This window comes from Lampetra fluviatilis, chromosome 41 (assembly GCF_964198595.1).
Source record: "Lampetra fluviatilis chromosome 41, kcLamFluv1.1, whole genome shotgun sequence".
NCBI classification, from domain to species: domain Eukaryota; kingdom Metazoa; phylum Chordata; class Hyperoartia; order Petromyzontiformes; family Petromyzontidae; genus Lampetra; species Lampetra fluviatilis.
The window spans coordinates 10,100,687-10,125,406 of record NC_136315.1 but is presented as its reverse complement, the minus strand read 5'-3'; the positions used below and the strand labels follow the sequence as shown (position 1 = coordinate 10,125,406).

The 24,720-nt window shown below is 44.5% G+C and overlaps 1 protein-coding gene across 2 annotated transcripts in view; it reads left to right on the top strand.

The window, feature by feature from the left end:
* The window catches only part of LOC144946543 (CCR4-NOT transcription complex subunit 6-like), a 59,579-nt gene that overhangs the window by 25,109 nt on the left and 9,750 nt on the right, over positions 1-24,720 (top strand). The window contains exons 2-12 of one of the 2 annotated variants that reach the window (XM_078875526.1): positions 2,091-2,179; positions 3,274-3,395; positions 12,070-12,256; positions 13,905-13,990; positions 14,323-14,412; positions 16,541-16,615; positions 17,886-18,043; positions 20,475-20,629; positions 21,256-21,410; positions 22,527-22,772; positions 24,029-24,228. In XM_078875526.1, the coding sequence (XP_078731652.1) occupies positions 3,284-3,395; positions 12,070-12,256; positions 13,905-13,990; positions 14,323-14,412; positions 16,541-16,615; positions 17,886-18,043; positions 20,475-20,629; positions 21,256-21,410; positions 22,527-22,772; positions 24,029-24,228 (1,464 nt within the window). In that variant the 5' untranslated portion in view covers positions 2,091-2,179; positions 3,274-3,283. The remainder of the gene's footprint in view (positions 1-2,090; positions 2,180-3,273; positions 3,396-12,069; positions 12,257-13,904; positions 13,991-14,322; positions 14,413-16,540; positions 16,616-17,885; positions 18,044-20,474; positions 20,630-21,255; positions 21,411-22,526; positions 22,773-24,028; positions 24,229-24,720) is intronic. The other variant, XM_078875527.1, reaches the window with a different exon arrangement.

Sequence of the window (24,720 nt, the reverse complement as noted above, 5' to 3'; positions counted from 1 at the left end):
TGGGAGACGTGCAGATTCATATACGACCACAGTGGTGCTATAAAAGTCAACTAATTTGTTGTGATCTAGCCATTCTTCATTCACTTTCATGGAGACGTATTAACACATTTTTTTTTGCATATTTCTGTTCCATGAAAATTTACCCTAGTCCATGCCTTTGGTTTAGATTTATTCAATAGAAATATTCATTACGATGCTATCAGCTTTGACCGTTTAGTGGAGTTAAGAGTCAGACTTATTTCCTGCTCAAATTGCCTGAGGCAATGCTCATCGCTACTTTTCAGTTCTGCACCAGTGGTGAAAATTACATCTACCTATGATGGGGGTGAGCCTATCCGCAACAGTGGTGTGCATAAGGGCAGATGGACTGAGTCAACCCACAACAAGAAATAGAACTCCCAACCTGATTGCCAGCTGCTTACTCTGCCGCTGAACCACCTGGGACTAATATGGTAATAACAATATAGCTGTCTTTGCCGATGTCTTTCTTGGTAATCTATTTGTCAAGTTATATGCATCACTATTTTCCCAACTCTAGCTCTTCACTGAGTAAAACATGTTATCATGTGCATCGCTTACCTGTCTGCACATTTTTTTCAGTTCAGGTGCTCTGCATCTGCCTCTCTTTCTCTGTTCTCTTGGCAGCCATGTCCCCAGGGCTTGTTTACAGTGAAGCGATCTACGGTATATTGCACAGTTTGGAGTGGCACGTTATACAGTTGTTTACCACGAAATGGACAGTTCCAGTGGCGCGGCTGTATGGGAAGCAGGCTGACGGCGTTTAATTGAACCCAAACGCATAGCTGGAGAGCTGGGAAGGCCGATTGTGTTGGCAAGTGCCCTTTGCAAATCGTGACGAGGTGTCTCAATGTCAAATCAAACGCTCTTCTCTTCTGCCAGTTGAGACGTAGGTGGCAGGCTGGTGTTGACCTTGATCATGTTGGTCAGAAGGTGGTGATGTTCGCATTGCGGCACCATTGAGATAAAGAGCACTGTAATTGTAATGTCATGGTCCATTGCTGCTCGTGCTCTTACTGGGCAGTGTCAGATTATAGTGATGTAACACTTAAGCATTGTACGTCCATTTATGTAGCTAAACAGCCTTGTATGACGTAATGCCCTTGTGTTCGCTCCTGCTCATATGGGCAGTGTCATAATGTCAATCCACTGGTGATCAGGGCCTGAATTAGTAATCCTTATTTATTACATGGATGGTTTGATGCATGTATTGGGAGAGTTACAATACATTTTAATCAACGAAGCGATGCTGATGCTAATTGGTTTTGGAGCTGAATGTTGGTATGTGCATATGGATATGTGCTGCAAGAGCAGTGCATTTTATGTAGTGGGCTCATGGTCGCACAGCTGACAGGAAAGCATTATTGATCATCCTGCCTTATCTGGTTAATATCACGGGTCCCATCAACTGATGGATAGGCATTTCCCATCCTGGCTTATTCCAGTACCTTCTCTGACCCCTGCTCGTTGACCCTTAGCGCCCCTCACCCATCTCCATCTTATCCCATTCACTCTTAGGCTTCTATTCCATTCTCTCAGGTCATGTCCTCAGGCTTGTGTCACGGCAATGCACCCCAAAAAACATTTTAAGGCAGTGCCTGGTATTTTTCAGTGTATGTCCGTGTGCTGCTGTTGTCATTGGTAAAGAAAAGTTTGTTCCGGAATAATTTTTATTGTAATGACATTGCTGGTATGTCTATTATTGACCTTTTTGACCTTGGGAAGGCCATAGCGATTTGCCTTTAAAAAATGTCTTTCCCCAAAAAAGACTTGGGACCCATGTCTCCCATAGGTGCTGACTCATTACCCATGAATGGGAATTTATCCTCAAATTCTGGATCATAATTATAGAATATGCAAAACCCTCTTATAAAAACAACTCGTATAACATATTTTTTGTAAATGAGCTCCATCCCCTTGGTTAGGCACCAATTTGCATGCTTATAATAATGTTGATGCACTATTAATGTCTTGCTGAATTGCTAAAACTCGCACTTAAATAGACTGGCATTGCGTGTTGTCACTTTTTCTTAATGTAACCTTTCCATGCATCATGTCTCCCCCCCCCACAGACTCAAGGTATAAATCCGTGGAAGCGCTCGGTCTCTGTGGCAGTATTTCACACGTCCTTTGAGTGAGAAAACTGGCCAAGTGGAGAAAGGTACAAGTTGTATAGCCCAAGGCCACATCTACAACACATTCTTACCTCCAGTTCACATAAGGCAAATCCCAGGCCACTTCCCTTGCCAACTATGAATGTCTACTTGCATGTAAAATGTTGGGTGGTAGAGAAGGGAAGTTTTGCTGGATTGCTTTTTTGATGTATTCTTCATTGCATGTCGTTCATATCAACGGCCTAATATTATGAACACTTGTGTCTAAATAGCAGAGTATTTGGCTGCTATAAATTTACACGTGATGAGCCACTCTGTCGAGCTATCAATTGTAGCCAGGTCTCTTCTGAAAAGTAGCTAAATAGCTCAGTGGGCATTACCTGGTAAAATAAAAATAGTAAAATAGTATAGTCGAAAAGCCAATGAATTGCCTAACTGGGATGACAAATTTGGTAGCATTCATCTGCACTGACAGCTTGCAATCAAATTCAATCAGATTGCATTTAGTTGACATTGTTCTGTCATTATATATTATATGTTTTTATGTTTTAGATATTTTTTTATTTTACCAAGGAAAGTCCACTGAGCTATAAGCTCTTTTTCACAGGCAACTTGGCCACAAATCATAGCTCAACGAAGAGGCTTATGATGTGGAAATTTACAGCAGCCAAATAATCTAAACGCTTGATTCTAAATGTGGAGGGAAAGACCGGAGGATCCGGAGAAAAATTAACGCGTCCACCCAGAGAACGTGTAAACTCCAAATATACAGGCGTCAGGGTCGAGATCGAACCCACTACCTCCTGTATACCAGGCAAGGCAGTTCATATCTTGCCACCGTGGCACCCCTGTCATTAAAATACAATTTTAAGATTCTCTTCCATTGCCTTTCATGATCCAAGATCTGAATCACTATCCTTTCTCTATGAATCCGTCATTGTCCCATAAAATTCTTTCCTTTTCCTCATTCGGCCAGCCTTCTCATTTGGTGGTCGAAGCACCGATTAATAGACCACACAATTGCTTGTTATAGCTTTAGTGTATTTGCATGCATCTTTGGTGTATTGTGCACTGTAGGTATGTAGGCATGTATTATACTCGTCATGAACAGGCCTTATTTTGTGTTAATCCTTCCTTCCAGACCGCCAGGGATGCCAAAGGAGAAATATGAGCCACCAGACCCACGAAGGATGCACACAATAATGTCTCCGGACGACCAGGCAAACGGGAAAAAATCCCAGTGGGCTGAGCTTGAAATCAGCGGTGAGTCCCTTGAATGCACCACTGTCACCAGTCTCCACTGTGGGCTGTTTCCTAGCACTGCCTTAATAAGTTGCATTTGGGATTTCTATAGCATCTCAATGTGAGGATGCTGCACAAATAGCAGTGCCTTGGGAGCAAGGGAAAGAGTGAAGCCTGAGGCAGCAGATAGGGAAGTAACCCACCCCCTCAGCCAGGGGGGTGAGACTGGCTGGCTCCATTTCCAAGCAATTCAGTTGCCTTATCAGAATGTGCAGGAAAAAGTGTTGTGTTTCTCTGCTTAAATGACCAGTGAGCTAGCGCTGATCTTCGTTGGCAACTCAGCCATTCGTTGTCTTAGCAAGATGGTCATTAGTCTCTGTTGGGTGACTCGACCAAACCCACCCGTCTGTATCTTGTGGCCAGCCTTAGCCTTCACAAAACCTGATTTGTAAGGATAGTCATCCATGTGTGCATACTTGATCAGTTGCATTTTATCAATTCTTACAATTGTTGATCCTCCACATAGTTGCCTTGCCCATTACTGTGTAAAACGCCCTGCGTCCCGCTTTACCAGTCCTTGCGTGAAGGCCAGGTTGCCTCTCCCTTGATTGCTGTAAGTCACTGGCTTCTCATAGTTACATAGAGGATGTGTGTGTGATTGAAAAAATAATCAGATTTTTACCACGAAATTTTTTTGTTTCTTTATAGTTTTGTGTCTTTTGTACAAATGTATAAAAAATTTGGGCTTAAATATTACATTTGCATATATTAAAAATATCATATCAATACATTATAAATAATTCATTCTTAAACACACGAATGTATGCATGCATAACAGGCATATTTATTAAATGTTTGAATACTTTAAGCAACCCTTAATGGACCAATGCATAAATGTGGACAGAAAAGATAGCCGAGCGCTACGTAATGCACCACAGATATGTGCTAACAGCACATAAGGACATGAACAAAACTTTTATCTGGATGTGCCATGAGAGATGCGCTGTCTAAACTGACAGAAGTCTGTATTGATGTTGTAACGTGACTGCTCCAGCTGTAAATGGAATCCTCATTACACGTGGTACTTTAGACTCAAATCTTTGCTCAAGCAAAGCCACATATTCACTTTAAAATTGCATTACTTGTATCATCGTCTACTTGCTCTGAAACAGGTAGCCACCATCGCCAGAGAGGATGACGCAATTGATAGTGGCACGTGTCACGTGACCACGCGATCCCTCCCATATCTTAGCTGTTATTGTTTTTTTTTATAATTACACTACAAGGATAGATTGCTATTATTACCATGCAGGTGATATTTATCATTTTTCATTAGCACTTATCGAGTAAACGCCAAATTAATTTTAAAACATCACTGACTGAAACGTTTCTGGCTTTGTAATAAAAAGTCGCATTTTGATTCTACAAAAATGGCTTCAAGTTGGTGACTCCATGCTCATAACCTTAAATCAGTGGCAGAATTGCAGGGGCCATTAGATCTATAGTGCTATCAGAACTGACTTTATACAAAATAGAAGTTATTTCTACAACAACCCCAGAGAGATGATGTTGATTACAACACCAATCATTTTAACATGACATAGAATGTAATATTGGTCTTAGGCATGATTATCACTCACATCACCATGCCCCATATTGGTTCTTTCACCCCTGATAAAAATGTTCCCTGCTTTCTGCCATAGCCTCCAGCCCTGTGTTGCTGCGAACTGGCCGCGAACTCTCTCGGATTGTTATTAATGCAAATTGGCGCAAAGCACGTGCCCAACAAATGCTCATCCCACCGTGGAGCATGCAAACCTTAATGGCGCAGTGATGATAGCAGCGCAGGGTGAATTCTTGGTCATGTTCATCATTTGCAAATGTAGAAATGAAAATGTGTTGTTCCCTTGTATGGTTACGTCTTCTTATGCTCCTGCCCAACAAAATTAAAAGATTCTGGAAAATACATAATGACAATAATCCTAAGATTCATATGGCGCTTGCTTTAAATGCTTCAGTTTTAGCTGTCCCTACGTGGCACAAGATGACTTGGCACGAGCATGCAAATAGGCATTCTGCCACTAGGGACTGCTGATTTCTGTATGCAATACCAATTGAGTAAGTTGCAAGTATTTTTTTTTGTGGAAAATATGGGCTGTGACATGACACACAACGACCTACTCATTTTGATTGACGTCTGAGGATCTTTATGAATAGATGTCACATTTATGGTTGATATACATGCAGTCATAACCAGAGCGACCTACCGGATTCGAATTGTGAATTTTCTGCAAGAAGTGACCAGAGAATCTGAAAGCAGGATCCCTTGTGGGGAAAAAAAACAACTGCTGAGAGTTTGGTTTTGTCAAGCAAACAAATATTTACTGCCAGGCTTCTTCCCGGAAAAGGGATTCTGCTCGGGTGATTATTTTATGAGTAGTTGAAGGTTGATTAATCACATTTAATTAATATTTTTCTATGCATTCAAGCATACGGACACGTCAAGGCTATAACTGATGAAATCTGAACACAACACTCACAGTTTGCATTTAATTTTTTAAATCAAGAATAACTATGCAATTTGCAAGTGCTTGTGAAAACATCACTGGATGATGATATTTTATGTATTGTTTATGAAAAAATAACACCACTATACGGTGATAAAATGCAATGAGTTTAATTTTACAATGGTTTATATGCAATATAATGAGCTTTGCCTGTAAAGCCGTATGCACTCAGATTTTTGAAACATAAATACTGAGCACAGGATTTAACCATTAATCCATGTGTGCGACAAACAAGCCAACCTGGGGTTTTCTCAGTTTGCACAAGTTCCATCTATAAAGCATGGGCTTCGTGGTGGGCAGCGGGGGACAGTGCAGTAAAATCCTTTGTTGTACTATACTTCACGCTCCCTCATCTATGTTCTCTGCCTCCAACCCACAATGATCAGCGTGGTGATGTATGGTAACATTACCGCCATGACCCACAAGGCATGGGTAGTGTATTGACAATGCAATGCAGGATGTGCCACGGTGGCAAGATGTTAACTATCTGGTATGCAGGAGGTTGTGGGTTCGATCCTGTCCCTGATGCCTGCTGTAAATTTTGAGTTTGCATGTTTTTCTCCTCGTGGTTGTTGGGATTTTTCTCTGGGTCCTCCGGTTTTCCCCTCCATATTTAGACTCAACATGCGTTTAGAGTATTTGCCTGCTATCAATTTTCAAATGGTACGCCACTTCGTTGAGCTATTATTTGTGGCCAGGTCTCTGAAAAAGAGCTTGTAGCCCAGTAGGTACAAATAGTTTAGTTTTTAGACAATAGAGTGGCGCCTGTACATTGTAGCTTGTGGTTTGCACGTGGATAGAGGGCCTGTCAAATTAGCCATGGATAGGTGTAATATATGATGGAGTGGGCAAAAACCTGAGCTCCAGGACCCCACCCCCCTCTGTGCCGCCCCCCCTTTACCGCATTTAGATGTTGCCACCGTATCGGTGACACTCGGAAGGTTCTTGCTGTCTATTCTTAACATTGTTTGTCAGTGTCAGGAGGTTCAGATCTCTTTGGGTGTTATTGTTAAGTTCCAACCTGCCTCAATCTCCTGCCATATGTTCTCATAATGATGGTGTTCTGTTAAGTGGAGTGTTGGCTTCATTCAAACAGGAGCTTTGATTTTCAGTTCTTTGTAACAAATAACATCATTATATGGAGAGATTGGACTCCAAAATGAAAATTCCGAATTTATTCCCCTGGTTTAGGGCCATCACTGGAGCTGAATACTGCCTTATTATTTTTTTTAGCAGGGAGGCACATTTTCTTTTTGATTTTGCATTTATCAGTTAATTCATAGCGTGTGAAGTTAAATCCTTTGCAGCCGATTTAAATCCCCATCGAATATGAAAAATAATCCAGATAATAAACAGCAGTGCATGCTGAGGTGTAAAGTTTAGATCTAGTGACATTTTGGGAAATATACCCACAATGACCACCAGAGCTTCACCTTGTAGGTAAAGTACTTAGTTTTTCCATATTGTTGCCGACGTCCACAGGTCTATCATGCAAGAGGCAGTGGAGAGCAAAATGTGTCATATCGGCAAGCCGTCCAGCAAAAGATGCGCTGAGCATGACTCCCCATCAGCCTCCGATTCAAAGGACTTGTTTGATCAGGGACGAGTCATACACTCGGAACTCGCACAGGAAGTCTTGTCCTCACTGAGGAAATGGACCCGCCAGAGGCTACGCTTTTCTGAGCAAGAGCCTCAGGACACCAGGGTCAATAACACCCTCTTCGCAATGGAAAAGCTAGTCAAGCATCCCTCGCTGCCCCTTCTGCAATTCCTGCAGCAGAAGATCCAAACGTAGTGGGCAAGGGCTCCTTCCTAAAGGTTATGCGGAAAATGGTGGTGCGCCACACTAGACTGCGGAGACACAGTTTTCTCCAGGTCCTTATTTTGATGCACTTAGGTCTCCCAGTTCTTGCCAGGACACCCTGCTGATCACCCCACACTGGCCTCGGAGCCGCTGGTGGTTTGTCATCCATGAACTTCTGTGTTAACTGCATGGACATTACCAGTCCGGGATAATCTGTTACAACAACGGGGCCTGCTGTTGCTAGACGTTAGCCATTTTCAGCTGCCTGCATGGATGTTCAGAGGGTGAGACACTTAGTTCTGAAGTCGAGGCTCCCATCCATGGGCAGTCTACTTCAGCCAGTGGAGCATGTTAATGTCCTGATGTGTTCAGGCGGTTCTGGACCCACTTATGTGTACCTTCCAAGGCTGTAGCAGACTAACTCCATTAGGAGTTTGAAGGTGGTCACGCAACTGCTTTGGTCAATGTGCGCTTATTGGCAGTTTCACGTTCATATGAACAGTATGTCTGTTGGCTCTGCTCTCGTGCTTCCCAGGCTTCTTAGAGCTTTGTCCCTGGAGAGGCGGCACCAGCCAGATTCCATCTCACCTTGGCACCTTTGGTTGGTTCTAGATGCACTCACGTGACAGCCATTCCATTCATGCCCTTGGCCACAACGTTAGAGCTCTTCTTGATGCCCAATACTCTTCTCCGTAGCCACCATATTGGCTACATGTGTTGCGTGGTAGAAAAGGACGCTGAAGCCGGTCGTGTAGGGGCTGACGCCAAACGTTTATTTAGGGCTTACGCCTAACTCGGGGGAAGGGGTTAACACGAGGGTTATTAACTAAGCTCCCCAGGGGAATGGTACTGGGAGTTCCCTACACCCCACCAGGCTATCGGGCTCTTCCCACAGCACTGACCGAGGGTTCATCCAACTCGGCCAGCCGGGAAAAGTAGACCCTTAGCCTGGCTCTCAATCCCTCTATCCCGGAGCCCCCTACTTCCTAACCATTCACTCCTCTGACTCTTGGCGAAGACCCCGTCCACGTCACGGGTCCCCCCTCAAATACCCCGGGGGCCATGACGTCACTTTACCCTGACGGCATTCCCCCGAGGCGAGTGTGACCTGACGTCAGCACTCCACTCCTCAACACATGGATAGGGCAGCTCTAGGTGCTGCTGGTTTTACCCTCCCTTCGTAGTCTTCCAACTGGCCATGGTCATACTGAGAATATTGCCTCCTTTCCTTTACAAGGTGGTGTCTACATTCAATCTACATCAGCAATTACAAGTTCTGACATTGTACCCACCACTATTTCTGTCCGAAAGAGAGGGCACTGCACACATTGGACATGGCCGGAATGCAAGTGTTTTACCGAGAATGGACCGCAGATTGGTGGTCTGGTCCTATTCAACAACTCTTTGTATTGTTTGGGAAGGTGTTCAGGGGAAAATTTGGCCTCCCTAGGTGAGGTCTGTCTGGCTCCAAGAGACTTACCCACTGCTAAACGGTGAAGCACCCCCATGAAATTCTCGGGTACATTCCACCTAATCGGTCGCCACGTCCTGGGCCAGGGCCTCCAATCCCGTTGGATGTGTAGTGACTGAATGTCACTGTGTGGTGCCGGGCTTGCCAGGCCACGGCAGATAATGTCATTATGTGCAGCCCAGCTACTGGGCATAGTGCCAGCCCTAGCGGGGCTTGGGTGAGCCCTGGTTAGCGCAGAGGCACCACGTACAGTGTGCGGTGCGGGCTCCCGGTGAGGGAACGGGAGAGAGTGTCAGCCAGCCAGGGTTACGTTGGGGCATAATACGCTGGTTGACCTGCCGACACCTGACCGTATGATATTGGAGGGGGGCCACTGGTGGACGGGGGCCGCTGAGTGGTCACGTGGTCTCGAGGAGCTCTCGGGAGCCTTCAGGAAAGAGCTCGAGAGATCTAGAAGGTGGGCGGAGCGAGGGGCGGAGCCAGCCCCAGCCCGGGCCGATATAACGAGGCCCCGTGTGGGGCTTGGGGTTCTTGACTGTTGGTGAGTGAAGATCCACGTCGGGTTGAAGAAGCCTCTATCCACGCGGTTCGGAACCCAGCTCGTGGTCCAGACCGAGATAGCGGGACCGTGTCTAGTTCTGCCGTAGCGTGGTTAGATGGGCGTTCAACACCCGAGTGTAGGTTACATTATGTTGTGTTGAGTTGATGTAATAGTGTTGCTCCCAAGACAACATCTGCGACTCGGTTGGACTCACTACAGATATAATATGCATGGTGGAGACATGGAAGTTGCCTCGTACCTTTGCCAGACATTATAAACTGGACACCGTCACCTTGCAGTTCTGTCGGCGGCTGTTTAGCAGAGGCCTGTCCCTCCTCTCGCATTCCAGCTTTGCAGCATTTGCTCAATGAAAGAATGAACGAAAGTCCTCTGGACTGTGCCTCTTGCGTATAAAGTTTTGTTTCTTTACCTTGGAAAAACTTTTTTTTCGAGTCAATGCTACCATCCACAGGACTGCCCACCCATCCATTCCTGCGACGGGCTTCTTTTCCTATCTGTGGCAATGAAGTTAGCATTCACATGGAATGTTAACATTTGCGTTGACTGAACATTCTACCCCAATGCCTTTTTTATTCGTATTTTTTAAGGCTTGAAAAATAGATATGAAACATCAACTCAAGGTGTATAAATATTAATATGTTAAGTCTTCTCCATTTGTTTCGTAAGAGACAAGTTCCACAAAATATACTGTTATCTGAATTGTTTTCATATTCCTTTAATGTTGAATATACTTTGACTGCCAAGATGTATTATAAGATTTGTTATAATTTTTTGTATTGTAACTTTCTGACCCGCCCATACTAGACAGCTGTGAAAAAGAGATTAATAGCTCATCCAGGATTAATTACGTTTTTGATTCTGAATATTTAAGGGAACTTGCTGACAGTATCATGTTGCAATGTTGGATGGAAGGCATGTTTAGAGGATTTGTTTTTCTACTTTTCCCTGCAAAGTTCTTCACGATGTTTCCCTCAGAGTATCAGGGACCCTCCTCTGTTTTCACCCTCCAAGCCTTTTCCACTTGTGGTTTCAGAGGAGGAATTTTCTCTTAATTCTATACTGCCGGCCACTGATCCGATGTTTTTTTTAAGCATTCAGCAATTCCCCTTGGGCCGTGCTGCAGATAACCCCGATCATCGTCACACTTCCCAGCCCTCTACCCATAACCCTCTTCTTTCTGCATCACGGGACGAGTTGCAGTTACTGCTAGAGCCATCCCAGTTAAGAGTTAAAAATGTACACCTTTTTCACATTGCTCGAGCCTCAAACAAACAAACCATGTTCTTTCTTCTCTCTTGGAGTTTGGTTTCTCATCCACGTTGATATTTGTTAAAATGTATGATAGTCAACATGCAGCTTAATGAAATATTGTTGTTAATGCCTTTACCAACATGGTGCCTAAACGTTCACCGAGACGCTGTAAGTGTGTTTTGGAAATGTTGAGTGCCGACTCGCACATGTTGTTTTACGTGTCTTGGCATTGATCATCGGGAGATTACCACAGTCGGTACAATTATCCATTTTGATAAATTGGAGAGAAGACGTAGGCTATTAATTTGCAATGGTCCGAATCTACACACATCACGTCAGGGTGGGGGGCCTCTGCTTCTGTTCTGTTCAATGTCAGACTTCTCCCTTCTACTCCCCTCTTCTTCACATGGCCTTTGTGTCCGTGGAAAAGAGGGTGTTAAGTTCGTTGTGCTTTGCTATCAGTAGTAAGGCATATGGTTAGGGAGTGGGGAAGTGTGACTGGCCAGGGAGGGCATTTAGTGCCCACCCTCAACCTTATCAGCAGCACGTTCCGTGGCCCAAGGGGAACTGCTGAATGTTAAGAATAACATTGAACCGGTGACTGGCAGTATGGACTAGACAAACAAGTTTTTACCAAGGTACACAATCTCGTTTTTCATATTTACAATTCCCTGTCTTAAAATTGCGCTGTACTAAAAATGAGTTAAGGTCTGTAGGTAGAGAGCAGGTAGGTGACATAGTTTCGGGCAGGCACTTAGTACCTACCTTAAAAGCCTTCTTTACGCACATTCGTGGCCCTTGGGGAAGGTGCTAAATGGATGTAAAGTCTTGTCACGGTGGGATTGACTCAACAACATTTGACCAAGGTACAAAACCATTTTTATTACGTAACACTGGAATGCATCATTTGTATTTAATTTCCTTTCTCTTAGCCACTGACAGAAATGTCCATTGGAGGAATTTACCCAAATTAAGTGCGGACCAAAGAGGATAAGTTGGACTGCTTTCTTAAAATAGTCTCTTTCCCTCCCCCCACCCAGGGAGAGTCAAGAGTTTGAGCACTTCTCTTTGGTCGCTGACGCACCTTACCGCCCTGCACCTTAACGACAACAACCTTTCGCGAATCCCGCCCGACATCGCCCGCCTGCATAATCTGCTCTACCTGGACCTGTCGGCCAACAAGCTGCGCAGCCTGCCCGCCGAGATCGGCACCATGGTCTCTCTCAGGTGAGCGTGCCACCCTCGCAACTGTGTGCCTTTTCACCGGCTGGTGATTTTTGATCGTCAGTGTCGCCGTCCAGTGGACTCTGCTTTATTCTTAACATTTTGCCTTTTTGGCCACGAAATGTGTGTGGCCAAAAATGTTACAAATAAATGTTAATAATAAAAAGAAGAGTCCAGTGGATCGTGACACCAACCATCAAAAAAACAGTTTTGACTAAGGTACAAAACCTAATTCTCAGTCCCAGTTGTAATGTCACAAAGCAATAAAACATCCTTCCTCAACACCCTCATTCAGCAGAGCATCACGCGATGTTGGGCGTCTTCCCTGGTGTGACTGCACAGAACGGCTTTGCCAGGCATGTTATTGCACACCTGTAATGCAGTATTTTGGAAACGAGTGTTGGTGAATTTTTTTATGTTTGTGCAACTGCCAAACCCACGCAGCTAAGTGGCCAGGAGATGAGGCTTTTCTGGGCAAATAAATATATATTTGATAATAAGACAATCATTTCCAGACTTTTATCCATCCACATCTCATGCCACTTATAGGGGTTGTTTGACCACAGTAAACTGTTGGTCACAATAGGTTAATAATGAGGGGTGCCTAGTTTAGATATAATGTGCTACTGATGTAGGCCACGGCTGGGATCAAACTCAGGTGCCCAGATTTATAATGTAATGCTTCAACCATTTTTCTACCCGAATATATTGCATACTATGTATGTTATGTTTCAGAGGCTGATCTAGGCTGAATTAATTGAAACCCACATTTATTTTGTGCATTCATTAGTTACTGCAGTGAGCCCATCGAATTTGAACTTTTGAGAATCTGGATTAAGCATGATTAAAACCCAAGACCTCGGTGGTGCTTGCTCATTGCTCTGTCCTGGGGAGCTCATGGAAAGCGGGCTTATTGCCCGCTAGATCATTGCTCTGCCTATCTGTTTCTGGTTTCGTTCATGTTTCTGGTCTCGTTCATGATTCCATAATGTAATGTAGACACTATTGTGAGCCATTGAAGGTTCCATGTTTTTCTTTGATTGGCCCATGAGAATTAAGAAGTGTTAATCTGGAATGCTGTTGTAGGAAACACCATATTAATGAATTCAGACACCTCTGCAGTGCTCTCATCTTGTATGAGTGGCTGTTATCTGGGCATTACTGTTTCCTCTGACATACACACACATGCAAATACTTGCAAAAGGAATTGGTAAAATATCGCCAGCAGAGGTTTTTTAAGGCTTACATGAATTGTTCCAGGATAAAACTAATTACGGTGTAAGATCCTCATTTTGTTTATTAAATTCTTGGTGAGACGAAAGTTACTTTCAGGAGGTTCCTGCATGGCAGATGTTTTGCCAATTACATTTAAAACCAGTGTTTTGCATGTGGGTGGAAACCAGGCTATCGAGACAATCCATGCACATGAAGTGATAATGTAAAATCCACACAGATTTGTCAGGAATCCACTTGTAAATTGATATTTCTTGGCCACATTTTGGAGCACACGTAATAACCGCATGATTCACCATCCTCGCCTACAGAGCACTGGATTTACAAGCGTGAGCCACCACACATGGAGATTTTTTTGATGAGACTCAAACTTAGAGCATCCTTCACTGAATTGTGTGGAATTTGCATCTGCTTTCAGGGAACTACATTTAAACCACAACCTTCTCCGGAATTTGCCTTTCGAGCTGGGGAAGCTCTTTCAGCTGCAGAAGCTGGGCCTTAAAGGTGAGCGCCAGTCAGGGACGACTCATTTGTGCAGACTGTGACTCGTGCTGGCAACAAGGCTGGGCCCCAGAGCCAAGTTCTCTCCCACCCTGAGCCACCCAGGAACCGAGGAGACTATAAGTGTGATGCATATAACAAGACTTGAAATAATTCCACATCTGAACTGATAGCCAATGCAGCCTCAAGAGCAAGGATGGGGGGTGATAGGTCCGATTATACAAGTACAGCGCATCTTTTTTCTGCGACGGTTTTCTTAATTGTTTATTCTTTAAATAACTTGCAGGCACACACCAGGGACGGCACGGTATAATGCTTGTGACTATGCTGTGCAGGCAATCCTCTTCCCCCCGACATTATGCAAGTTTATCACGAGTCGGACGGCACTCGCAAACTGCTCGCCTTCATGCTGGACAACCTGGCAGGTTGGTGGTTTTTATTTTTAAGTTTTTTACTCTTGCTTTTTATTTAAAGCACCTAAACCTGAAGTTTCAAGCTGTTTTAATTGTTTGGCAGAGTAGAGTAAGCATTTTCAAAGTTCAGAATGGAGTATGGCAATAAAATATTACGTAGATAATTATACACAGTGAATCTCGACTGTTTTAAGATAGCCAATAGTACCGAGTACCGCAGAGGCTGTGCTGCATTTTTCTCGAAAGCCAGATAGCTTAAGATAAAATAGAAGCACGTTCTGAGATGAAATTTATGATTTTAAGATCATCTTAAGGGTGTTGTTGAGAGGGGAGAGGGGAGAGATGGGGCGTTAATTGTTTGTGTCATCTGTAGCGCCGCCTTTATGACCAAGGCACACGAGAGCGGTGCTCCATTCAGAACGGATGGATGGCTTTGTAATGGAAAGGTTTAATATGTGAGTTACTTGTTTTGCATTGAAGTTCCCCAAAAGGTGGAGGGCAAAGGTGGGTAGGCCATCGGTGCCATCACCAGAGGAAGTGTTTAGCATGGAGAGCATGGTTAGGACTTCAAATTCCGACATGGGGAGGAAATTAAATTGCTGACTATGGGGGGTGAGGAGAGGGGCCGGTAGGTCAAGAGGTGGGTGGATGGTGGTATCACAAGGCGCTGGATATCGGTGTTGTTAAAGATGTGGCCTGCAGATGCAAAGTGAGAGTTAAACCAATTTATTATTGCAGTTTGACCAGAAAGGTAACAGCCATTGAGCAACATCTTTGGCGGTACTCCATATTCGGGCGTTTTAGCTTCAAGGGTCTTCATGGCTTTCCAGAAAAGATGTGAGGTCATTTTTTGATCCAAGAGGGTATCCTGAAAATGATAGTAGTTGCTTTGCTAGATTAATTTAGTGCAGTATTTCCTTAGGACTCTATATTTGTTCCAGTTTGAGTCCAAACCCGTTTGCTTAGCAAATTTCCAAGCTGTGCTTAAGGAGTGGGTGAGCTGGTCAATTTTTGGGTTGAAGCAAGGGGGGGGGGGGTGTGCTTGTCAACAATAGAAAGGAAGGTCTTTGAAAAGAAACTTACAGATATAAAGCAATTTGTAATGTCGTGTATGACGACCTGGTGGTCAAATAATTTTAAAGAGAATTTAAATATGATCTAATGTTGAACTTAAGAGTTTCATATGTTGAATGCCAAATATCATTGAGTGGTCACTCAGATGATTTCCCAGCACACTCACTTTTACAAACTTTTCTGTATTATTTTGACGTAAAGACATAAATGGTTGATGAGTGATGAAGGCTTTTTAAGACACGTAAAGCGAACAGGTGAGCTGAGATGGGCTGAATTAATCTCTGAAGGCAAGAGCCTCAATCGGAGGATTGACCCAGTTTAAGTAACCTGTGATAATCAGCTCCCCTTCAGATACAGCGGAAATGGCATTCCAAAGAACTTGCAGCAATTTATAACCATGACTTTTTGGTGGCCGGTTAGAGCCCAAAACTATGATATGTTGGTTGCGGAGGAAAGATCTCATCAGTTAATCTGATCCATGGTTGAATGGAGAGAGGAAACATGCAATGTCACGACGTATGTAGATAAGGTCTGTCGAGTCTGAAGGAGTTGGTTCCCTGAATTTTTTTTATATTTGGTGTTTAAACATCTTACACCTGTTTTATTTCCCAAAAGGGTAAAACCTATTCTTGTTTGTGTATATTGAAGGAGCTGAAGTTATCAAGTTATTATTTCTTGACACGTTTCAGAGATGCAGACAGTGTCTGGTTGGATGTTGTCTATTTAAAGCTTGAGATGGTCCAGTTTTTATAGAGGTCATTCAATCCTGCCTATGTATGCTTAAATAGCTGTGTTGTGATCATGTTTTTGGCTTTGTGCATGTGTTCTTAAATAGCTGGTCAGCGATTGCTATTTTTTGCCAATGTTCCGGGTCTTTAGAATCAGCTGTGTGAGGAGTGTACGAGCTGTCTGCTTGTGCGCTTGTTTTATCCATGAACAGTTGTGACGTTTTTCTTTCTTTGTATGTAAGCTTGCACACTTGGGTTTCCATACGTAGCTTTGGCGGTCGTGGTGGCGGTGCCTGGTGATGAGAGCCATGTGCTTTGTCTGCCCATGTGTCCTTCAGCTTCTGTGCAGCCGGACCAGCCGCCCCCTCGGCCGTGGATCCAGCTCGCAAACCCAGACCGAGCGCGGCCACCCGGTGAGGACTCGCGATTCTTTCTCCGCCAACAGACAATACGATTCGAAGCAATACCCACTTAGGTTCTCAGTTCGTGAAAAATGTTATTGATTCACGATTTGCATGAATAGAGTGGCTTATAAGGATGGTGCTAGTACTGGGATTTGGATTAGGGTCATAGCTCAGGATGCTCTCTTATATTTGTGTCTTGCCTTAGGCAGCTTGGATGGTCTTGGTTAAATATTGGAAGCTAAGCAGGGCGGAGCCCTGATAGTGCTTGGGCAGAAGATAGTTGCAATAGGTCATGTGGGCATTTGAGGGCAGTGCAGTGAAATCCACTGTTCTGCACTCTTCCCAGCACTACCCATATTGTTTGGCGTGTTTTACTATGGCTACATAACCCACATGACCTGCATGGCAATGGGCAGCCTTCTATCTAGTCCAGCAGTGACTAAACTGGCTGTGCACATACACATGGACATGCGGGTCATCTAAATGCCTTTGTGTACTGAAAGCTATTTTATAAGACTACAATGAAATGATTTAGCAATTTTTTCCACGTCTTGATGGGTCACTAAGCTCATGTAACTGTTCATCTAAACTTGCTGGAGCCTTCAGTTGTGCAGCTTTGGCCACCAATTATATTATTTAAAACACCTGACTATATATAGCCTGTGCCTCACATCCCAGTGCAAATATGAAGTGACTTACACAGATTGCACATGCTCACTGAATGGCATTTAATGCTTGTAATAAAACATCTTCTTATACTTGGCAATTTGTTCAACTGCAAAATGCACCCACGCAACATAGGTGTGGGTGGTAATGCCTTCAACCAGCAGTGGGTTTACAAGGAGATATAATTAATCATTATTATGCATACTAATAATGAGTTGATACGATTGGGTTGTGCTCTGAACACGTATGCGAAGTAATTTGTCTGAGCACGACTGACCAAATGTGTTTACGTGTTTGTTCGTGGGAGTGGTGGTATTTTGGTTCGCGCACTGCACTAGTAACCCAGCCACTAGAGTATGAGGGCCACTTACGGCTAACATCGCTGATGAATATATGAACAGGGCCTTGCTTAGATCAACTCATCCTTAAATGAGTACCTGATGCAGTGTGTAAACATCAGCATTGGGGAATCAAAGGCAGCATGGCATACTGCTTGCCACACCACACCCTTGTATGCCACTCTCCCAGCCTTTCTAGGTGCTTGCCGAAAGCACTCAGCCCAACAGTCTGTAAAATACCATATGCGGGTTCTGTGTGTGTGTGTGCGGCACAGCCATAATCACGGTCATGTGTTACAACGTACTGTGCGACAAGTACGCCACGCGGCAACTGTACGGCTACTGCCCGACGTGGGCGCTTGCGTGGGAGTACCGCAAGAAGGGCATCATGCAGGAGATCATGCAGTACAGCGCCGACATCATTAGCCTGCAGGTGAGTGAGGCGAGAGACGAGGGAGGGAGAACGTGGATGCGCGTAGATGAGGTGGCCGGGGGAGGTGTGGAAGGGCAACACATGGTTGGAAAGGGTGGGAAAACATAGAAAAGTACAATTGTGTGCATGTTGAGCTTCTTTCGCACTGTACATAGCCAACCGTCCATATCGCAGATGCGGGGGAAGGACAACAAACTATGAATGAACGTTGAGTTCAGGAGAAGGGCAGTATTGTATTGGGAAGGGCAGTAGAGAACTGGGAAGGGGTAAGTATGGGAAAGGATAATGTAGTATAAGTAAAGGTTGTGTGTAGATAAGGAAATTGCTGTAAAATAAAGGATAGTTGCATAAAGGGAAAAGGCATTTTAGTTGAGGAAAATTGTTTAGTCAAGTCTTGGGTAGTTGAGTGTAGGGGAAGACCAGTTCAGTCCAAGCAAGAGTAGTTGAGTAGAGCAGAGATAGGTTATTGGACAGGGAGGGTGGCGATTATATAAAACACTAGGATGTCAAGGAGGGGTAGGCAAGGGCAGCATTTGATTGTTTATGGGTGGGAAGAAAGCATAGGGATGGACAGAAGCGGCCAGGTATGGCAGGACAAAGTGGGGAAAGGGAGATGAGACATGTCTGGCTCACAATCTGGATTTAGTGACCCCTGAGTCCATGTCACACCCAAGGGAGTGACATTTAATTTTTGATTTGAAACTTTCGTGACTGCAGGAATCCATACTCTTTGGTTCTTTCTGTAAAGTCACGTAGGTAGAAATAATAATGGATCACGACGTTTCAATCGCAACACAAGCAACTGTTATCAGGTGTGAAACAAACACAGCAGGAGGACTGCTGTCGTAGGAGACAGAGCTGCTGCAACAAGAGTTTATATAGGATTTTGGTGGGCCCAACCCAAGGGTAAGTGGGCGGAGCTAGAGAAGAAATTTGTATGTGAATGTGAGAGATTAGCATGTCAATGTCAGAGAGCCGTGCAACAGGAACAAAAAAACCCTAAGAGCAAGAGGTACACATGATGAGAGGGATACAGAGAGAGAGAGAGACACACACACAGAGAGTCGGAAATAACAGCTGACAGGTAGGTAGGGTGGAAACATCACAGTCAGTTAAGACTTTACTTGGTTAATAACGTCCTTCCAATGATTGCTCAGTTTGTACCCATCTTCTCGGTTGAAGTTGTCTGTTTTTTTTATCTGGATGGCTTCATGAACAAATCTCTGATGATAGCCAGTGGGTTTGCAGAGTACCTTCATCTTGGAAAAATCTATTTCGTCTGAGCCCACAGCATTATAACAATGATCAGCAACGGCAGAGGTATTGGTCCTACCGTGTTTCAGCCTTGTGTTCGCGAACTCGGTCCGAAACGTGTCGTTTCGTTTCCCTAATGTAACTGCTGCCGCAGCCATAACTTAGTTTGTAGACACCAGGGTATTGCATGTCAATACCCGGATCAAATCACGGATTTTGTGTACTGTGTTGAAATGAACCTGGATCTTGTGTTTTGTTTATGATTTTGGAGCTCTTTTTGGTAACCCCTGCTATGTATGGCAAAGTAAGAAGATGGGTACAAACTGAGCAATCATTGGAAGGACGTTATTTACCAAGTAAAGTCTTAACTGACTGTGATGTTTCCATCCTACCTATGTCAGCTGTTATATCCAACTCTGTGTGTGTCTCTCTCTCTGTCTCCCTGTCATCATGTGTACCTCTTGCTCTTAGGGGTTTTTTGTTCCTGTTGCCCAGCTCTGACATTGACACGCTAATCTTCTCATTGGCACGCCTCCGGTGACTGGGCTGTCTCCCATTGACATGCTAATCTCTCACATTTACATTTACGTACAAATTTCTTCTCTAGCCCCGCCCACTTACCTTTGGGTTGAGCCCACCAAAATCCTATATAAACTCTTGTTGCAGCAGCTCTTTCTCCTACGACAGCAGTCCTCCTGCTGTGTTTGTTTCACACCTGATGATGGTTGCTTGTGTTGCGATCGAAACGTCGTGATCTATTTTTTCTTTACCTATGTGACTTTACCGAAAGAACCAAAGAGTATGTATGACATCTAATTGTCTAAAATATGCACTTTTGCACAATGTAAATAGCGTGACCTGCTAGTCAACCAACCAACGAGCAGACGGATACAGTGCACATCAATCATATTATATATTTAAGACCAGGTGAGCAATCCTCTGAGAGGATGGCATGTGTATTTTGCAAAATAGAACCTGTGTAGGTCAAATACCAAGATGTGTGATGTTGCAATCCATCAGTTTGTATGCTAAAGAAGACTATTTAGTTAAGTTGGTAGGCAGGGCAAAACGTCGAGTGCCAAAAGGATCTTGTATGCAGTCCGTGCAGCTTTGATTTGTTTAACACCGGTGACAATTTAACATCTCTCACCCCTGGCCACCGCGTGCGTGCGTGCAGGAGGTAGAGACGGACCAGTACTGGAACTTCTTCCTTCCAGAGCTCAAGTTACAGGGCTACAGCGGCATCTTCAGCTCCAAGTCGCGCGCGCGCACTATGTCCGAGCAGGAGCGCAAATTCGTCGATGGCTGCGCCGTCTTCTTCAAGAGCGACAAGTGAGTGAATGCGAGTAGCAGTGCCCGCCCAGCGTCTACTCATCCTCTTGCTTAAGGCCGTGACACATGAGGGGGCAATTTTAAGGGGGTCATTACCAATAATGCATTTACCAACGATGGAAACGCAGTATTGCGAAAGCATGAAGTGATGGAGTTCCGTCCATGTATTGAAAACAAAGTTTGAAGGTTGATTAACAATGATTGGTCTCCAGAGCACACATTCTTGGTTGATCCTGTGACCTCTGTGAGCTGAATAAATGTTGCCTTCCTAGTTACCCAGCTGTAAGATTTATGAGGATTTGGGCGACTACATATGTAAATAGAAAACGGTTTTGGCGGCTATTCGTGATGACTGGCGACTGATTAACATATAATTATTGTCAAAACACGTCATGTGAATATATTAAGGCATCGTTGAACATATTCAAATACGTCCCATGAGCTTAGGAATACTTTCATGACACCTACTAAATGTGTAGTATTGGCATCAGGCCTTAACATGCTGATGTGTAGGATATGTCACATTTTGATCTGCAAGTGTGGGTTCCCTTTTCCCTCGTGTACTTTTCCCTATCCTTTTCCCCATCTGTTCCTGCCTCCCCCCCCCCCACCACCACCCCATTAAGGTTCACACTGATCAAAGAGCACCTGGTGGAGTTTAACCAGCTGGCAATGGCCAACTCGGAGGGCTCAGAGGCTATGCTGAACCGTGTCATGACCAAGGACAACATCGGGGTGGCTGTGTTGCTAGAGGTCAAGGATGTGAACTTCCAAGGCTCCTGTGAGTTGCATGTGTGTGTGTAATACACTGTCTTTATCTCCCTTGTGGAGCGGTGGTGTAGCAGTTAACCCTTTCCTGTTCAGAAACGTCTGCGAGTTTCAGGGTGGTTGTCCCGTTCACTGCTGAATCTCGGAATGCATAAGGGATTCGGCGTTCATTTTGTTTAAAAGCACAGCGCCATTGTTTTTAACGATACGACTGCACTATGATAGCTGGTGCCAAACTGCCGCACGCCCTCCCGCATGGCCTTGTGGAAGCCTCGGTACATCTTCGTTCCGATAAAGTACACGTACATCATCGGAATGGGGAAAGGTTAAGAGCGCTGTGCTAAAAACCAGGCCACCACTGAGTTCAATTCCTGCTCTTAGCCAACATCGGTAACAAATATCTGAATGGTCCTGAATCTCCCTTAAGTCGACTCGGCAATAAATGAATACCTGGTGTGGTGTGTGAACATCAGCACTGGGAAGAAACATGTGGCCGGGCGTGGTGTTGGCCACCTACTGCCTCATGTGCCGTGTCGGCTTTCGTAGGTGCTCGCTTAACAACTCTTGCCCCAACAGGTTGTTAAGATTATAAGGGGATCTTTGTTTTTGCGTAGGAAGTCGTGGGCGGCATGTATGTATGTTGAAGTTCTTTTGCACCATTCTTCACCAACCGTACTAATCGGCAGGTGCGGATGGATATATGGGATGATGGATAGAGAGGCCGAGTGTTCGCACTGATGTGTAGGAAGGCGTGGGCTCGTGCTAACGTTGGGATTAGGTTGAGAGCTAGGGGCCTCTGTTTATTATTAATTCGTTATTAATTAGTTGACGGCTCTTGCTAATGGACCAGATCAACTTCATTACTTGGTACTAAAGCAGTTAAGTGTTATGCTGGCCACACCACCTTATCTCATGTGCCCTTCTGGTCTGAATGGGTGCTCACAGCAATTGATCCTTGTATTCTGTATTAGAATAAGCAGGGGGGATATTTTCATCTTGTGATTTTCTCAGTGGTACAAACACAAGTGCTGCTTCCTGTGCTTGTCGAAGTACTTCATGGAAGACGTGGTATAAATAAATTATGGTGTAATCACGATGTTGATGAAATTGTTTGCGGTACCTCTTCCAGCGTTGCTCACAGGTAACGACATCAAGCAGACCCTGCTCGTGGCCAACGCGCACATCCACTGGGACCCCGAGTTCTCGGACGTCAAGCTGATCCAGACCATGATGTTCCTGTCGGAGCTCCGCAGCATCGCCGAGGAGGCGAGCCGCGCGCTCGCCAAGTCCAGCGGCGGCGGCCCCTCCACCAAGGGCGATTGCAGCACCATCCCGCTGCTGCTGTGCGCCGACCTGAACTCGCTGCCCGACTCCGGTAACGAGCTCCAGCTTTGGTTACCACTGTTTTTATTTTTATTCGTAGGAGGTCGTGGGTTCAATCCAAACCCTTGATGCCTGCTGTATATTTGGACTTTGCATGGTCTAGAGGTCCTCTTGTTTTTTCCTTCCACAATTAGAAACATTCTAGATTTGAAGCTTTCGTGACTGCAGGAATCCATACTCTTTGGTTCCTTCGGTAAAGTCACGTAGGTATAAAATAAAATGAATCGCTTGATTTGAGTGATTTCTTTTATACCTACGTGACTTTACCGAAATAACCAAAAAGTATAGAAACATTAGTTTCGAGTAATTTGGCTGCTTATTTAAAACTGTTCATCCGAAAACACTTTATAAATGTAATCTTTGTTAAGCATGGTGAATCGTGCATCCAACTCTTATTCACTCCTTCTTTCTGGCCTCTATTTACTATGAGAAGGGCCAGTGCCCAAAGCGTCGCATATTATATATTTTTTCTTTTTAATGCCACACTGTTATTGATGAGGGAGTTTACTGGGTGATATGCATGTGTGCTATGGATACATTAGTCCCTGCCCTGATAATATATTCTTTTTTTACTGCTGCTTCAGGACTCGATGGATATGAGCTCTTACCCAATGCTCACGTAACTGACTTTCGAGTATAACAGTTCATCGACATTTCCCACAAACATGCAATTTCTTAATCTCGCTTTGTGCTTTGAATAACGAAGTAACTCATGCACGTGATATTCCCTGTAATTGAAATTCTTGTCGACTTTCCGTGAATTGGGTAGTAATGATTTTGACCCATGAGGCATCGTGGGCTGAGATCGATGACCCCCAACTGATTTGAACTCTCGCCCCATCTTGCTGCATTTCGAGCACTCTTAACAATGGCACCATCCTGCCGCACACACTAAACTAGAAACTTTTTTTTACTTTACCAGGTAAGGCCCACTATTTTCAGAAGTGTCTTGGCCTCAAATGATAGCTTAAAGAAGTGATATCATGTGGAAATATAGCAGCCAAATACTCACAATGTTTCTAAATGAGGATGGAAAAACCGGAGGACCCGGAGTCAAATCTACGTGATCACGGGTTGAACAAGTAAACTCCAAATATACAGGCGTCAGGGTTGGGATCGAACCTACAGCCTCCTGTATACCAGGTTAGGTAGTTAACATCTCACCACTGTAGCACCCACAGCACTAGCACCTCAAAGGTAATGAGGCCCATGTGTCCGTGCGTGTGTACCGTGGCCGTCTCTCCGCAGGCGTGGTGGAGTACCTGAGCTCGGGCGGCGTCCCTGAGAACCACAAGGACCTGAAGGAGCTCGCCTACAACAAGTGTCTCATGAACTTTAGCTGCAACGGCAAGGGCTCACCCAACGGTTTCATCACGCACTCCTTCAAGATGCGCAGCGCCTACGAGAACGGCATCATGCCCTACACCAACTACACCTACGACTTCAAGGTACGCACGCAAAGCCGTTGAGTAGTTGTTGCTGCCCTGCGTCGTTTGTTGTGTTGTGCGGTGGCAGGACCGTAGCGTGTAACATTAGGCGAATTTCACACCGAGCGAAGCCCGACCTGTTTCTGCAATAGAAACAGTTTATTAAAAAACTTTATTTCAGATGTGGTTGGGAGAGTGATCCGACAGATGGCGGTGCTCCACAGAAAATAGTTTTTAGATACATATCTATGACCGAATAATTGTAAAATTACCCAAAGTTTAATTACAATAAAGGAAGGTTAAATATATTTAATTGCAAAAATGCAACCCCCCCCCCCCCGACTGGATTGCATCACAGCAGGGTCACCCGGGGTTGCACATGCGCACACCACTTTCCTTTATTGCTCTTGGGCGAGTGACGTGCTCCCGTGGCAGAGCACTTGAGTTTTCTTCCTTTTGAATTCTATATTTTTTCTCTCTTATATTTTTGTAAGACTTGGGGCGCTTTGGCAC